The sequence below is a fragment of the Balaenoptera physalus genome (genome assembly GCF_965194825.1).
Source record: "Balaenoptera physalus genome assembly, chromosome: X".
NCBI lineage: Eukaryota > Metazoa > Chordata > Mammalia > Artiodactyla > Balaenopteridae > Balaenoptera > Balaenoptera physalus.
In genome coordinates, this window is record NC_138903.1 from 56,523,924 (window position 1) to 56,542,544 (window position 18,621).

The 18,621-nt window shown below is 39.7% G+C and overlaps 1 protein-coding gene across 8 annotated transcripts in view; it reads right to left on the bottom strand.

Annotated features, from left to right (window-relative positions):
• Window positions 1–3,474: 3,474 nt before the first annotated feature.
• EDA2R (ectodysplasin A2 receptor) overlaps window positions 3,475–18,621 on the bottom strand; it is a 137,230-nt gene continuing 122,083 nt past the window's right edge. For 7 of the 8 annotated variants that reach the window (XM_082444995.1, XM_082444991.1, XM_082444993.1 and 4 more), the window contains one exon: window positions 3,475–18,599. In XM_082444995.1, the coding sequence (XP_082301121.1) occupies window positions 18,217–18,599 (383 nt within the window). In that variant the 3' untranslated portion in view covers window positions 3,475–18,216. The remainder of the gene's footprint in view (window positions 18,600–18,621) is intronic. The other variant, XM_082444989.1, reaches the window with a different exon arrangement.

An 18,621-nucleotide genomic window follows, 5' to 3' on the forward strand; every position in this document is an offset into this window, starting at 1 on the left:
AAATGGACAATGGACTTGAATTTTTCCAAAGAAGACATCGAAATGGCCAACAGGTATGTGAAAACGTGCTCACTAATCATAAGGAAAATATAAATCAAAACCACAATGAGATATCACCTCAAATCTGTTACAATGACCATTATCAAAAAGACAAGAGAAAAATGCTGGCAAGGATGTGGTGAGAACACCCTTGTACACTGTTGGTGGGAATGTAAATTGATACAGCCGCTATAGAAAACAGTATGGAAGTTTCTTAAAAAATTAAAAATAGAGCTACCATAGGATCCAGCAATCCCAATTCTGGGTATATATCCAAAGGAAATGAAGTCACTATCTCATAGAAATATCTGTACCCCCATGTACATTGTATATTATTTGAGATAGCTGACATGGAAACAACATAAGTGTCTGTCAATGGGTGAATGGATGAAGAAAATATGGTATTTTAAAATATATAATGGGATATTATTCAGCCATAAAAAATTTTAAAAAATATTCTGCCATTTGCAACAACATGGATGAACCTAGGGATAATTTTGCTTAGTGAAATATGTCAGATTGACAAAGACAAATACTGTATGATCTTACTTATATGTTGAATCTAAAGAAGATGAACTCATAGAAACAAAGAGTGGAATAGTGGTTCTCAGGGGCTGCAGGGAAAGGGGAAATGGGTTATGATGGTCAAAGGGTATAAACAAACTTCCAGTTATCAGATGAATAAGTTCTGGTGACCTAATGTACAGCATGTTGACTATAGTTAATGATACTGTATTGTACACCTGAGAGTTGCTAAGAGAGTAGATCTTAAATATTATCACCACACACACACACAATTGGTAACTATTTGTGGTGATGGATATGCCAATCTATAAATAGCATTTATAAACATAAATTCAAAAATGTTCAACAAATTTTTAGCAAATCAAATCAATATATAATAGTAAACCATAAAAAGAATTTATTTCATAAATGTAAAACTAGTTCAATATTCAAAAGAAATGTAAAATATCATATTAACAGTATAAAAAACCCCCACATAATTATATAAAAGCATTTTATAAAATTCAATACCATTTAGCTCAGGAATTGTCACCAAATTTTAAATAAAAAGGAATGCCCTCAACCTGATAAAGAACATGTACAAAATACCCACAGTTAACATTATCCTTAGTGGTGAAAAACTGAATGTCTTCCTCCTACGTTTGTGAAGAGGGCAATTTTGTGCAGGCACCACTGCTATTACACATAATACTGAAAGTCCTAGCCGGTGCAATAAGGCAATAAAATATGTACAGATTGGACAGGGAGAAATTAACTTGTCCCTATTATCAGATGGCATGGTTGTCTACATACAAAAACTCAAAGGAGCTACAGAGAGAGACACACACACAGAGAGAGAGAGAGAGAGAGAGAGAGAGAGAAGAGAACAGAACTAATAAGGAAGTTTAACAATGGCACAGTATAAAAGTTCTATGCACAAAAGTCAATTGCATCTCTTTACATTACCAACGAAAAATTAGAAATCACATTTACAACACAATAACATTTATAATAGGCACAAAATAAAATAAGATCTTTAAGTATAAATATAACTAAATATGTAGGATCTATGTGCTGAAAACTACAAAATGTTGATTAAAGAACTTAAAAAAAATGGAGAGATATACTTTATTCACAGATTGGGAAACTCAAGAAAGAAAGGATTTCAATTCTCCCCAATTTGATCTATATGTTTAATACAATTTCTACAAAAATCCCAGCAGGATTCTTTTCTACATATTGACAAGCTTAATCTAAAATTGATAAGGTAAGTCAAAGGAACTAAAATAGCTATAACAATTTTTAAAAGAAGAATAAAATGGGAAAAACCACTCTATCAATTTAAAAGCTTGTATAGCTACATTAATCAGGACAGTGTGTTAATAGTGGGGGGTGGACACATATTTCAATAGAAAAGAATAGAGGGTTCTAAAATAGACTCATGCAAGTACAGCCAACTGCATTTTAACAAAACTTCAAAAAAAAAATACAAGAAAGGGTAGCTTCAAACAATGGTGATTAGACTCCATAAGCAACAAGGAACAAACATCCCCCCCCCACAAAATCCTTGCTGTAAACTTCATACCTTATTAAAAAAAGTAACTCATTCTATGCCATACATCTAAGTATAAAATGTTCAGAGGATGTGACTATGAAGATTACTACTTAGAAGTTATTTAGAACAATTCTGTATCATAATTGTGGTGGTAGTTACATCAGTCTATCTATACATGTAATAGAATTTGATAGAAATACACACACACACACACACACACACACACAATTCAGAGCAGAGCAATGAAGGAGAGTTCCTGTTGCTCCACATCCTCATGAGCATTCACTGTTGTCAGTGTTCTGGATGTTTGACATTTCAATAAGTGTCTAATTGCAACTCATTGTTTTTTTTAAATTTGAATTTCCCTGATGACATATGGTTTGGAGCATCTTCTCATGAGCTTATGTTCCATCTGTGTATCTCTTTGGTGAGGTGTCTGTTAAGGTCTTCAGCCCATTTTTTAATCAGTTTGTTTTCATATTGCTTAGTTTTAAGAGTTCTTTATATATTCTGGATAACAGTCCTCTATCAGATATGTCTTTTGCAAATACTTTCTCTCAGTCTGTGGCATGTCTTTTCATTCTCTTGATGGTGTCTTCTGCAGAGCAGAAATTTTTAGTTTTAATGAGGTCCAGCTTATCAATTCGTTTTTTCATGGACTGTGCCTTTGGTGTGGTACCTAAAAACTCACCAACAAACCCAAAGTTGTCTAGATTTTTTCCTATGTTACATTTAGTTTTATAGTTTTGCATTTTACATTTTGGCCTGTGATTCATTTGGGGTTTATTTTTGTGAGGAGTGTAAGTTCTGTGCTTAGATTTATGTTTTTGCATGTAGGTGCCCACTTGTTCCAGCACCATTTGTTGAAAAGACTATCTTTGTTCCATTGTATTGTCTTTGCTCCCTTGTCAAAGATCAGTTAACTATATTTATGTGGTTCTACTTCTGGACCCTTCTGTTCCATTGATCTATATTTGTCTATTCTTTCACCAATACCACGCTGTCTTGATTACTGTAGATTTATAGTAAGTGTTGAATTGAAGCAGTGTAATGGAGCAGGACCCTATGGGGCCTTCCCAGGACAGACGTCCCCCCACCCAAGTCCTCTGACTGCCTCTTGTCTGTAGAAAAACTTTAGGCAAAGAATAAATTTAATCACAGAAGTAGAAAAATGCAGGAGAAAAGAAAAGCAGTCAAGCAGCACAAAATAATAATAGTTTAGTCATTAAACAAAATCAAGGACATTGAGTTCCTCCTCAAGGGCTATAGATAATATTCTGAGCTATCTCCTTTGGGCTGTTTTACAGGTACTGAAAACCCCCACCAGGTGAAAGAAGTTAACTACACTATGACCAGACTGTAGCCATGATATAAGCTTCTCCATCTTGCACAATTTTGAGAACTGGTCTCAAGGAAATGGGAACAAACCAACCCTGGAACTGAAGAGTAACTGTCCTTAAAACAATCAAGATGATGCTGATCAGACCACTGCATGAGCAATTTCAAGATGATTGTTGGAGCGGACTGTGCTGTTCTGCACCTAGCACCCTTCCTCCACCTATACACTCCTGAAACTCCCCTTTAAAAGCTCTTTCTCCCTGATTGATAGTGTGAAGTTGGCTTTTGGACATGAGTCCACTTTCTCACTAGGTTGCCGGCCTCCTGAATAAAACAATCTTTCCTTTCCTACCAACATTTGTCTTTCTAGTGTTGGCTTTCAAGTGGCAAGCAGCCAAACCTGAGTTTGATAACAGTAATATCAGTCCTCTAACTTTGTTCTTGTCTTTCAATATTGTGTTCACTATTCTGGGTCTTTTACCTGTTTATATAAACTTTAGAATCAGCTTGTCAATATCCACCACATAGCTTGCTGGGATTTTGATTGGGATTGCATTGAATCAATAAATCAAATTAGGAAGAACTGACATTTTGACAATATTGAGTCTCCCTATCCATGAACATGGAATATCTCTCCATTTACTTAGTTTTTTTTTTTTTTGATTTCTTCATCAGAGTTTTGTAGTTTTCCTCATAAAGATCTTGTACATATTGTGTTAGACTTATAACTAAGTATTTCCTTTGGGAGAGGTGCTAGTGTAAATAACACTGTGATTAAATTTCAAATTCCAGTTATTCATCGCCAGTATCTTGGTTCCTTTTTTTTTAAGTTTATTTTTCTCTGTTGTTCTAATTGGATAATTAATATTATTGTATATTCAAGTTCTGTGATCTTTTCTCTCTTCTTCACTGTGCTCTTGAGTCCATTCATTGAGTTATTACAAGTATTGCATCTTTGAGTTATTACAAGTATTGCATCTTTCAGTTCTAAAAGTTATTTGGTCCTTCTATTTCTTTGCTGAGACTGTTTTTTTTATTGTTTTGTTTTGTTTTGTTATTTCCATTTGCTTCAAGCAAATTCATAATTGCTCACTGAACAATTTTTATGATGGCTGCTTCAACATCTTTGTGAGATAATAATATCTATGTCATTTCATTGACATCTGTTGTCTTTTATCATTTGCAATTTTCCTGGTTCTTCTTATGAACGTGATGTTTTATTTTATATGGGCATTTTGTGTATTATATTATAAGACCTTGGGTATTTTCAATATATTCTGTTTAGCAGACCTCCTCTGACATCACACCAGTGGGAGAAGGAGAGTCACTCTTTCATTACTGACAGGTGGGGAGTAGAAAATCAGGTCTCCCACCAGCTTTCCTTGACACCCTAGAGTAAAAGGGTGACTCCTTACTGCTGGGAAAAGGTGGGAGTTTCAGATTTTCACTGGGGGTCTGATGGTACCACCCTGGCTAGGAGGAGGAGTGGCACCATTTTATTGCTCCCCATGTGGCCTCCACTGACATCTCTGGGTGGGGAGATGCTTTGTTACTTCTGGATGGTAGTGAATATTCTGGATTCCCACTCATCCTTCACTGACACTGGAGGGGAATGGGAAGAATGCCTTGTTATCACTGGGGAGGGGTAGAATTCCACCCCCCCCACACTAGGCCTCTACTGATACTATGGAGGGATGCTTGTTACCACAAGACAGTAAAGTTCCCAGTCCTCATTTGGTCTTCTCTGATACCACCCTGGCAAGAAGGGAAGGGATACTTCATTAGAGTAGGGAAAGGGTAGAAGTCTTGGTTCCCCACACTGCTTTTATTGACAAGGATGATGATGGGGTCACAGTTATTTCCACAATTTAGGGCAGTTATTAGCTAGAAGGTTTCTATCTTGCTAGGTTGCCTCTTTCTTTGCCTTTTAGCTGGAAAGAATAGGGTTTCCTTGGGGAATTTATTGGCATTTATTGCTCATTGGCATTTCTGTGTCACTGGATTTTCTTCCACCCAGTCTGAGATATATGCAACAAAAAGAAAACCCATGGAACTCACTGCTGTATCACTCATCAGGTTCCATAGCCCCTAGATGGTCTGACTTCTTCTCTCCACTTTTCAGGGCTTTCTCTTATTTGTTTATTTTATTTTATTTATCTATTTTTATTTTTACATCTTTATTGGAGTATAATTGCTTTACAATGTTGTGTTTGTTAGTTTCTGCTGTACAACAAAGTGAATCAGCTATATGTATACATATATCCCCACATCTCCTCCCTCTTGAGCCTCCCTAGCACCATCCCTATCCCACCCCTCTAGGTCATCACAAAGCACCAGGCTGATCTCCCTGTGCTATGCAGCAGCTTCCCACTAGCTATCTATTTTACATTTGGTAGTGTATATATGTCAATGTTACTCTCTCGCTTCATCCCAACCTCCCCTTCTCCCCCGTGTCCTCAAGTACATTCTCTATGTCTGTGTCTTTATTCTTGCCCTGCCACTAGGTTCATCAATACCATTTTTCTAGATTCCATATATATGCATTAGCATATGGTATTTGTTTTTCTCTTTCTGACCTACCTCACTCTGTATGACAGACTCTAGGTTCATCCACCTCACTACAAATAACTCAATTTTGTTCCTTTTCATGGCTGAGTGATATTCTATTGTATATATGTGCCACATTTCTTTATCCATTCCTCTGTTGATGGACACTTAGGTTGCTTCCATGCCCTGTCTATTGTAAATAGAGCTGGAATGAATATTTTGGTGCATGACTCTTTGAATTATGGTTTTCTCAGGGTATATGCCCAGTAGTGGGGTTGCTGGGTCGCATGGTAGTTCTATTTTTAGTTTTTTAAGGAACTTCCATACTGTTCTCCATAGTGGCTATATCAATTTACATTCCCACCAACAGTGCAAGAGGGTTCCCTTTTCTCCACACCCTCTCCAGCATTTGTTTGTAGATTTTTTGATGATGGCCATTCTGACCGGTGTGAGATGATATCTCATTGTAGTTTCGATTTGCTTTTCTCTAATGATTAATGATGTTGAGCATTCTTTCATGTGTTTGTTGGCAATCTGTATATCTTCTTTGGAGAAATGTCTATTTAGGTCTTCTGCCCATTTTTGGATTGGGTTGTTTGTTTTTTTGATAGTGAGCTGCATGAGCTGCTTGTATGTTTTGGAGATTAATCCTTTGTCAGTTGCTTCGTTTGCAAATATTTTCTCCCATTCTGAGGGTTGTCTTTTCATCTTGTTTATGGTTTCCTTTGCTGTGCAAAAGCTTTTCCGTTTCATTAGGTCCCATTTGTTTATTTTTCTTTTTATTTCAATTACTCTAAGAGGTGGGTCAAAAGGATCTTGCTGTGATTTATGTCATAGAATGTCCTGCCTATGTTTCTCTCTAAGAGTTTTATAGTCATATTTGTTTTAAATATAATGTCCAGAGATTTTAGCTGTGCTTAGGAGGAGGGGTGGTAGAGAAATGCATCTCTTCCTCTGTGGTCTGGAACCTGAGACCCTTTTTTAAAGTGAGCTTTGGATGTTGCTTGTTTTCACAGCCTGAAGATTCTGCCCAGGAAGCTGACATATTAGAAACCATCTGTACCTGAGCATAAGTTTACACTTGATCCTGTAATTGGGATGATTTGTAGGGGATTAGTTAATATAGATTAGGAAGAATACCAGTTTCAACCTCAAAGGGCAAAGAGTTAAGTTTAAGAGATGTATGGAGAGGCAGGAAACAAACAGATGATGGAAGTTTTAAAAGGGCCTTTTAACAGAGTAAATAGATTACCTGTGGCCATGATAAAGAAAGCCATGAGTAGGAGAATTTTTCTATAGGGAAGAGGTTCTCAACCCTAGCTACTCATTAGTATCACCTGGGGAGGTGTTTTTTTGTTTGTTTGTTTGTTTGTTTTTTAATACTCAGGCTGTATTTCAGAACGATTAATTTAAAATCTCTAGGTCTGAGGTCTATGCATCAGCATTTTTAAATCTCCCCAAGTGATTCCAGTATAAAGCCAAGGTTAAGAATCACTGCTGTAGAGGTGTTGGACTAGAGTAGGAAGGTTCAACTAATGTTAATAAGAAACTCATCCCATACAAGACAAAGGGAAGGTAGAATGAAGAAAAGATTAATCAGTGATTGTCAACAACTAGGGCTTCTTGGAGAAAGGGTCTCTAACCAACCCCAGGTGTTTTAATCTTTATCCATATGTGTTGTTTAATATAATATAATATTTTTCAATACTGTTACTGATTTTCTACTTTAACAAGAGATCTAGTGTTATATAGAGCACGTAAATGAGAAGAAAAGTGCATCATGGTCTGTCTCTTTGTCGTTATTACTTATGGAAAGCTTACTTTCTCAGATGCATCTGGAGGATCTGAAAATAATCCCTAGAGGCACGCTTAATGGAGATGATTCCAAAATGGAATGGAAAACATCAATAAAGCCCATAGGTTAAAAAATTAAGCCCCTGTTATTTACTCAGTCGTATTATAGTTACCATTTCTGGTTATCTTCTCTGTCCTTCCTCTCCGTTGAGATCTCCTGCTACCAAGAGTCTATAGCAAAGCTAGGTCTTGTAAGTTTATTGCACATCAGTGTTGGAAGGCTCTTAGAGATCATTGAGTTCAATCTCCTTTGTGTACCATGGGGGAAACTGAGGCCAAGAAAAGTACCCTTTTCTTACTCCATCTAGGGGATGATGAAGGTGAAACAAGAACTCATATCTCCAGCATGCTCTTTCAATGACAACATTGTGGCCAAGGAGATAGCATGATCAATGTGATCCTTCTGATTACATGGGAATGATTAATATATCATGAGCTGATAATACTTTGACACTACTATGTGATACTTAGAGAGACTTAGAGAGTCTCCTAGGGAGACTCTCTGATGTAGCCTTCCAAGCTGGGAACTACGAGAGATCTAGTGGGATAAATTGTATTCTCTTTCCTGAGGTCTGTCTTAGGGAGGCAGCTGAGGCATGGTGGGAAGTGTTTGTGCCTCAGAGTCAGATAGACTTAGACTGGAATTCTAGCACATCATTTACTACTGTATAACCATAGAAAAATCATTAAATCTGTGATCTTCTTTTGTAAAATGAAGGTTGTAAAGAGCACCTACCACCTAGGGACATCATGAGGATTGAATGAGACAAAATATGAAAGTGAGAAAGCACATGAGAGATAACCGCTAAATATTGACTGTACTTTCCCCTTCTATTTCACTTTTGCACTATTCCTTAGGAAAGAGATGTTAAGGAAGGGAATTTACTGGCACTAGAAACCACAAGGAAAAAAGGCTTTGGGGATATAATCATGTGACTACGCAGCTGCTCTCATTGGGGATCCATTTTTTCCAGGCAGGCAGCATTTGAACCACCACACACACACACACACACACACACACACACACACACACACACACACAGAGTTTCTAAGGCCTTAAAAGACTAACTGTTGGGCATACAGAAACTTGCCAATCATGTTGTGAACATAAAGTGAAAGATCATCATACCAGCAGAAATAGCAAGTGTTCCTAGTCCCTAATAAAAGGGTTATTAACAATCACCTAATAATCCCCTATTTGATAGTCTGATGACTTGTTTGTGCTTTAATCCATCTGTTTACAGAGCTATGATTTCCCCATGTCCTTCTTGGGTAAGGAGTAGGACTTCACTGCCCTATGACTGGCACAAGCACACACTGACATCGACTCCAACAGATAAGTGTTAACACTTCCTGTGCCTTAATCACCATCCATAAATTAGAGGGTTAAATATCTCCTACTGTACCAGCATTCAAAATTTTGAGTAAGAATGGGAGGCCTGGTTGGGCAAAAAGGTCTTTTCTGACACAAAGGCTGGACAGACTCACCACAAATCCTGGCCTCTTACCTGCCAACTAATTCCCAGTTATTCCTCCTTTATTCTGTGATAGTTCCCTCAAAAAACTCCTCTGTAGCCTGTGGTATCTCCCAATATCTCTTCTCCTATACCCATCCCTGAATCTATAATAGTTTCCTTTGTTCTTCCTCCTTTTGTTTTGAATGATACCTCCTGTAAGTTCCTTCTAGATGCATCCTTTCTCTTTCCTTGAGGCTATGTAGAGAGTTCAAAATGAAAAGAACCAAATAGGACTCTAGTTCTGTTTCTTTCTTTTGTCCTAATTGAGTAATCGGGTCGTGTGTGTGTGTGTGTGTGTGTGTGTCTGTCTGTCTGAGAGAGAGAGAGAGAGAGAGAGAGAGAGATTATTTCTGGCAATGCAGGTGTTTGGAAAGTAATCAAATTGTTAAACCAACACCAGTCTACTCAGATCGATGATCACAGAATATTTTTTAAAACAGTTTTATTGAGGTGTATTTTACATATGATAAAATTCATCCATTTCGAGTGTGCATTTCAACAATTTTTATTTACTGAGTGTTGCAGCAATCATCGTAGCTCAATTTTAGAACATTTTTATCCCCAAATAAGATCCCTCATGCCTATTTACATTTACAGATTTTCCTTGACTTACAACCGGGTTACATCCTGATAAATTCATCATATTTGAAAATATCCTAAGTGTAAAATGCATTTAATACTCTTAACCTACCAAACACCACAGCTTAGCACAGCCTGCCTTAAATGTGCTCAGAACACTTACATTAGCCTACAGTTGGGAAAAATCATCAAACACAAAGCTTATTTTATAATAAAGTATTGAATATCTCATGTAATTTACTGAATACTGCACTGAAAGTGAAAAACAGAATGGTTGTATGGGTAGAGAATGGTTATAAGTGTATCAGTTTGTTACCTTTGTGATTGCATGGCTGACTGGGAGCTGTGGCTCCCAGCATTACAAGAGAGTATTAGAGCACATATTGCTAGTCCAGGAAAAGATCAAAATTCAAAATTTGAAGTATGTTTCCTACTGAATGCTTATCACTTTCACACCATCATAAAGTCAAAAAGTTGTAAATTGAATCAACATAAGTTGGGGACCATTTTTAACCCCTTTTCTCACCCCCCAGCCTGAGGCAACCATTAATCTACCTTCTGTCTCCATTAGCTTGCCTATATGGAAATTTTGTATAAATGGAATCATACAATATGTGGTCTCTTGTGTCTGGCTTTTCCACTTAGCTTGCTTTGAGGTTCATTTATGACATATTGTGCGTCAGTTCAATCTTTTTAATTACTGAATATTCTATTATATGTATACTTGACAATTTGTTTATCCATTCATCAGCTGATAGACATTTAGGTTGTTTCCACTTTTTGGATACTATAAATAATGTTTCTATGAATATTTGTGTAAAAGTTTTGTGTGTGCATATATTTTTAATTATCTTGGTGTACATACATAGTGGAATTATTGGATTATATAGTAATTCTAACTTTAACTTTTAGAGGAATTGCCAGGCTGTTTTCAAAAGTGGGTGTACCATTTTACAATCCCACCAGTAAGGTATGAGAGGTCCCATTCTCCACATCCTTGCCAACATGTTTTGTTGTCAGGATCATAGCATATTAAAGATGGGAGGAACTTGATTTCTCTAGCTCTTAAATAAGATTATAGTAAAGCACAGCATTCAAAGTTAAATATTATCTCCTTAGGTGCTTCTTTAAATCCAACGAGATTGTAAACACAGACTCTGAAATGGCCAGGTAGTGCTTTTAAGAGATAATAATCCAGATGGTCTAAATAAAATATGCTTATATTTTTTTTAAAGAATATTATAGTCAAAATGAAAATACACACAATCTCTGAGAGATTTTGCAGACCTCACAGGACATGTGCACAGTCCTCTTAGGGCATGGAACCTGTTTTAAGAAGTATTAGTTTAGAACTCAAGAAGTTCTAGTAGATCTGTAGCCCAGAAAAAAAGATAAATGTCATAAGCAATTCAAAAATATAGAAGGAGAGCTTGGACTATAACCCAGACCTCTTGGGTGGCAAGTCAGTGGATCCTACTATCCCTGGTGATGGATCCACTGATAAGAAACACATTTCCTTGCTGTACTCACTGAGCAAAGACACACCAGCCAAATGAGGCACCTTGTTATTTGAAAGTAGAGGAATAAACAAGGTGTTTGGATGTATTTTTCTTTATTGGTTAATATGAAATATTTCCAGAGCATCAGAAATAAAACATAACTCTGCCAGTAGCCACATATGCATATGGCTCAGGATTGAACAAAAGCTCTATAAATAACCAATTTAGGAGGGAAAAGTAATTAAAATTTACCTACATTCAATGTAAAACACCAGAGACCTTCTTAGTGAGGCGAGCAGGGGGTTAGGTGCATAAGAGATTATCTTCCCAGTATAGTAGGGTTTGTGTTGTGGAGAGGGTGCTACAGTATTGACACTGTTACCAAGCCTGGATCTGAGAACCTTGGAGGAGAAAGTTGCTCTCCTAGGCTCCTCCCTGTCAAAATCCAAATCCAGATATACAGAGAAGAAAATACGAAACCAAAAATCTAAACTCATCCTCAGTAAATACCTCCCCTCCCTTACAAGCAAGAACAACTTTCTTTTGCTAGTTCAAATATAGACAACTCAACTATTTTCTAGTCTTAGGGACATGTTGAAAACTTTTCTGTCACATGTCCTTTGTGCTTCCATTGACCAATAACCCCCAAATAGAAAAGATACATGAAAGCAAGTCACTCAAAGATGCCCATACTTTAAAAGCAATGAAATATTTAAAAACCCTCCCCAGGAACAAATGCTTGAGTGTGACATTTGCCATGGCCAAGCAGCAATTATAAGGAAAAAAAGCATGCTTCACCTTACCTCTACCCAAGATATCTTAAAAAGCAAAGTAAAACATTTCCTTAGTTCAATTGCTAACCACAATTTTTTAACTTCAGAATGAAAGTTAGAACCAAGGTGATGCTGGGTATGACTTGCGATGGTCACACAATGTTCATACCATGAGGACCTTGCTCCTGGTTGGCACACCTGTGCACTGGGGTAGCCCCAGAAACCAAGGCTGTTGTCTTAATTGCTACAGAAAATATCATTGCTAAGAAGTTATTCTGAGCTGGGTATTCTAGCCAGGAAGTTTCTTGTCTTGGATGGGGCTCACAATGAGCTTTGCAGTAATTGTGTTTATGGATATACCATTGGGGAATTTTGCTACATGATTGCTGTTTTTATCTGCAATGTTGCCCTCAGTGCCACTGTGGTAACTGTACCATCCTAAAGCAGTTGTTAAGGGGAAACAGTGGAGAAAGCCCTGGTCTGGGGATCAGGAGACTTGGGTCAGACTGATCTCTGGCCTGACAAGCCACATATCTAATATGAGCTGTTTTACTTTTCTTCAAAAGGGATATAATAACATCTTATTCAGGGGTTTGGGAGGATGAAATGAGACCATAAACATAAAAGAGCTTTGTAAATTATAAAGTCTAGAGCAGGCACAATGAATAAGGCTAGCTGTAACATTTTATCATAATGTCATTATGACTGTGACAAAATCATTACCTTTGCGATAGATGCAGCAGTGTTAGACTTGGGATTGAACCACTGCCAGGCACATGGTGACCTTTGAACACCTAAGGCCTGCCCAAGCTGAATCATCTTCTGTTTGGATACTAGTTCTTGCCCTACCAGAAGCTGCAGACATGACTAATTAGAGCCAGTGAGATAAGAATAAACTGTCCCAGAAAGAAAAGAACAGAGAACCTAAAGGTCAAGGCCTAAACACTTGGCTCACACATATTTGCCAATACCTGTGTTAAGTCAGGCTGCTTGGTGCAGGCTAGTAATTCAATTGCTTCTAATCCCCAGTCCAGTACAATGGGGCCTATTTACTTTTTCCCAGGTGCTTTTAGCACCCTGACCAATGGGTTGTCCCAGGAGCCCTTAATCAATGTTTGTAGATGAACTGTCCCTAAAGATGCATTTAATAAAATCCTGAAAGCAGAGGTTTTGTGGTAGAGAGCATTCATTTGCCAGGGCTAGGACCTAATGAAGTTCACATGATATTTAATGTACTTAATTAACCACCAAGTACTTGTTGGATAGAACTAGCTGTACAGGCCTCAGAAAGCCAGATAATAAAGAAGAATACAGCCTCCAAGTTGCTTGTTCCTTCCTGGTCATGAGATGTATAGGTAAGAACTAAAGCAAAAACACACTTCGGAAAGAATCAAATGGGAAGGGGTGGTGGGAAATCTGAGATCCAACTGACATGTTAATAGAAAGCGGCAGTGGGGCTCCCTTCCTCTCCCCACTCAGCTACTCCTAAGTATATTGGAAGGTATCTTTGGAGGACTGCTGGGAGGTAGTTTGGGGAAATCAGGCCCCAGAGGGAAGGTCACCTTGGCTCAGAAATTTTCCGTAAGGTTCCAATAGGGCAAATTCCAGCCTGGTTCCCTGCCGGAGGTGGAGAGTTATAGCACTTCAAATAAAGGGTGAGGCCCAGGAGATCCACAGGGAAATTATTTGCCCTGCCCTATGCTGCAACACAGGACCATCACTCTTCAAACATGCATAAGATCTTCCAGCTAACCCAGGGAGTGTGGTGAGTCTAGAGGGACCTGGAAGAAGGGAGGGGAAACCTTGTAGACCATAGGAGGTAAGAGCTATAGGGGAGATTAAAGCCAAAAAACCCCCCAAGAAACAAAAAACAAAGAAACCCTCTCCATCCTGGATGTGGATGAAGTCATGTGCTATTTTTCAGTGGAAGACTACACTGCTGCCTCCGTAGCACTTAGACTATGGGGCCAGCTGTTTTTTTCTGGTGGTGGAGATGAATTGCCTTATTCAATCTCCTGTTTCTTCCCTATGTTCCTTAATGATATTTTAAGGGTTATTTAGGCAGTGTCTAGTGGATAGAAATAACTAGTGCCCTCCAACACCTCTGCCTGTCCTTCTGCCATAGCCAAGAGCAGTTTCTGCTCTAACTGCCCTTCCCTGGCTCTATTCGCAGCCATGGAATCCACACTTCAGTCTGGGGGTGGGAGTGTGGAGCAGGCTGCCTTTCCAAAATATGAATTGCTTTGGGTAAGTTACTACTTCTCTCTAGGACTCAGGTTCCTCATCTTTAAATTAGGCATGTATGAATGAACTTTTTTAGACTGTAAAACACTAAAGTGTTATAATTGACAGACTTGCTCAAATATCTGCAATCTACCTGGGAGAGGCTTTTAAAGATGGGATATTTGCCCCCCTCCCACCTCTAAAGTTAAAGTCTCAAGTCATTGTCCAAACTAAGATCAGAGACTCTTAAATTGAATAGAGGAATATAGGAGGGAGGACAAGTAGGATGGATACTCCTACTGGCTCCAACCTTTATACCTTCTTTCTTACCCCCAGTGGCAAAAGGAGGTAAGATAGACAGATAGAAAGAGTTTTGTCTGACCTTGCAGCTCTTCTCACTTTTTGATCTCTTGAGAGACACTGCTGAATGGAAAGTCTCTTACCTTTCCACTGGGGTCAGATCTGGCAGAGAATATACATCCAGGCTGGCTACAGGGTGGGAGTAGGGGAGCTGATGGGAGGGGGAGAGAATAGGTTTGGTATTGTAGGCAAGGATATTACCTCATTCACATTCAGGCATAAGGGCCTTATTTGTCCCTCCACCCCTTTTGCTTCCAAAAAGAGTTGTTTTCTGGAACAGATATGCCAGAAAAGCTACTACTTTAAAACACTGTCTTCTAGAAAATGAAGATTTCAAGATATTGGAGAGGACCCTAGCCTTGATAATTACCCCATACATTACTGAGTGCAGTCACCTTCCATTTCTGAGCCTCAGCTTCATCATCTGCAACCTGGGGATGGTAATCCTTGCCCTGCCCACCTCAGGGTGTGTATAAAGATCCAAAGAGATGATTGCTGTGAATGCACACTGCAAACTGTAAAGTGCAGCACATATACGTAGTAAATTCCAGCATTCCCACCCTAAGATACAGTCTTGGTTTTCACAAATTAAGTCACATCCAACATTCTGGAGTATATAGGTTGCTCCCAAACAAAGGAGATAGTTGCTCTACTCATCTGGGCAAGTTTTCTTTCAAAATCTGACCCACAGTGAGGGAGTGGGTATCAGCCCTAGTAGCCCATTATGGACATAAGGGAGACTTAAAAACAATCCATGGTGCCCACATCTGAGCCTTGATGTTCTCATCTGCCCTGTGGCATCAGCCATGGAGAGAGAAGTTCCACTTTATTCTGAGAAGCATGTGAAACTGTTGGTGAGGGCTCAGCAATTGATTGGTTTTTCTCTAAACCAAAAAAGCACCAATAGTCCCTGAGCAGCCCTAGGGCAGGCTTCATTGAAAACCTAAGCTCCTAAGTGTCCCCCCCCCTAGATCTCAGGGATTTCATGGCCACCCCAAAGATGAAAGCTCTGAGCTCTGAGTTTGGCCCTGGGGATCTAGAGGCTCAGCCTTGGGCTTAAGAAGACAAGGCACCAGGAAGGGACAAAAGAGGCAAGAAAAGAAGAGAAATAAGATAAAAGGAACTTTAGGAAGTATCATTTTAAAAGTCAAAAAGACACTGAGTTGGATCCCCACTAAAAAAGGTAAGAAACCTATAAGTGGAGAGGAAGACCCCAGGGGGCAAAGGGGTTAGCTCCGTGATTGTCACAGCCACAGAAGTCTAAGAGATGTGTGGGGAATCAAGGTTTCAGGCCTCTCCTAAGATGTGTGTAGGTGTGTGTGTGTGTGTGTGTACTGGGGAGGGGGGGGGCAGTGCAGAGGAGAGAAAGGGGGAAGAGTTTGATTTTGTCCCTAAAGTGCTAGGTAGATGTATCAATAGGGTACTGAGAGGCTCCTCCTTCAGGTTCACCTGACCAAAGATGCAGGCAGTAAAACTCTACCCCATTCATTGCCATCCCCTCCCTTCCTCTCTATAATCAAGCTGAGCTAGGAACATGTCTGGTAGTCCCATGACTGGGGAATCTGGCTCTCCAGGCTATCTAGGATAGGAAAGCAAAAAATGCTGCTGGTCAGTCTTGGGAAAATGATGAAGAATCAATTCTTTGGTGGGATGGGATAGGATGTGCCCCGTCTGTAGAGTACAGGCTGTTGTGGATACCACATCCCATGCCCCTGCTGCTGTTGTGGTATAGGAACAAGGCAGGAGAGTCCAGGGAGAACAACTGGGCTTCCAGGAGCCCAAGAGACCTAGGGAGGGAGCAGAGCAAGTTAGAAACCTATGGGGCAATCTCACTAGCTCCTTTCTCTTCCCATGCCTCAAAAAAAATGGTTTAGGCCAGTGGTTAGGGTACAATAGCAGAAAAACATCATTTGTGTGGGGTGGACATGATGACAGTTCTACCCTACTCTGTGTTGGTGAGACAATTCCTCATGAAACTGGGTTCAGTTTTAAGCCCCCCATACTTTAAAGGAACCCAAAGTGGTACTTTCCAGAGAGGAGATGCTATCTTTAGACTTCTTCAGGGCTATCACAAGACACAGGAAGCAGATGAGGTCTGTGTGGCCCAAGGAGCAGAGCAGGACCCAAGGGTGGTTATTATAAGAAGACAGAAAGTTTTTCTTTACACTGAGCTCAAATCCACCAGTCATAGCTGCAATACATGTTGGGCAGTAGTGAGCTCTCTGATACTGTAAGTATGTGAGCAAGGATGACATAAACACTTCGTGGGGATATTATAAAAGGGACTCAAGAATGGATTGGAGGAGTTGGAAGGGAGGTTGGCCTAGATGACCTTGAAGGTATCTAGGCTGACCGGTTTAATAGGAGTCTTGGCTTTCGTCTACATATTGTTTATATTTTCTTAGGTAAGATATAGGGAGGGGGCGTCATTGGGGGACCTGGACAATATCATAGCTGGAGAAATATGGAAATGGGGGTGAAAGTAATTGGTTAGTTGAAAAATAGGAATCCACCCCCATGCTTCATACTGCCCCTTGTTACTTACTTGGAGCTCCAAAACCTGGACTCTAACCCAGTTCTGCCACTGACATGCTCTGTGACTTTAAGCAAATCACTTTCCCTCTCTGCGTCTCAGTTCCTGCCTCTATAAAGTGAAGCTAACAAACCCTGACCTGCTTACCACAAAGGTATGTTATGAAGACCAGACGAGTGTAGTGTATATGTAAGGATGTATTGGGTTGGCCAAAAAGTTCATTCGGGTTTTTCCATAAGACATTATGGAAAAACCCGAACAAACTTTTTGGCCAACCCAATATAAATTGCGACTGGGGGCAAAGGAGGGAAAGACTAACTAATATGATTTAAACACCTCTAATGCATTAGACACTGTAAAAGGCACTTGCACATGCATTTCTCATTCAACTCTCACAATATAAGGTGAATAGTATTTTCTACTTTTCACAGATTAAGGACCTGAGACTCAGAGAGGTGAAGGGATTTACACAAGCTTCACACAGATATTTATTAAGGAATGGAGGTAGATTTGAAATATAAGGCTTCTAGGTGCCAAGGTTTGTATATTTTCCAACTGTACCTTGGTGCTTGAATACATGATGGGAGATAACTGAATATAACTATTAGACAGTGGGGCCCTGAGAGAGATTGCAAAAGGCCAGGATAGAAAAACTGGTGTCATGTCAACCTGGCCAGTTCCTTGACAACTGTAGGCTCAGATATATGATGTATGACTGACTGGCTCAAAAGATTAACATTATCACAGTTGTCCCTCCATCCACCAATGTTCCTAGCTTGCTGTTCCTCTGACACTAGCCCTACTGAACAACAGTACTCCAAGGGATAATTCCTTTTGGGGGTGGTCCCCAATTTCTGGTCTTTCTACACTACCTTTCCAGCTCACCTCAGTAGAGTTAAAGGCTGGGTACTTCAAAGGGTACAGTGAGCTCCAGTCTGTCTCCAGAGCTTTCAGCTGTGTTCCCCCTCAAGGTCTCAGCTCCAGTATAGGAAGCAGAGCTGGAAAACTTTCGCAGGTCCAGCTCTGTGCATTCGATGGGAGTGTGGACCCAGTGGAAGTGACTCTCTGAGGCACAGGAGGCCAAGGTAAAAGACTCCTGTGTGGGGAAGCCACGAGTCGAGCTGCAGTCGTCATCCAGGATGGGGTTAAGTGCCTGGGTCTCAAAGATGCTTTCACTCAGTGGGGACTCAGGACTGGTCTCCTGGCCAGGTGGCATGGGGAAGAGAGATTCCTCCTCCGCTGCCTCGTCAGCCTCATACTGCAGCGAACCTCCTGAAACTTGAAGCAGAAAGCCACTGGG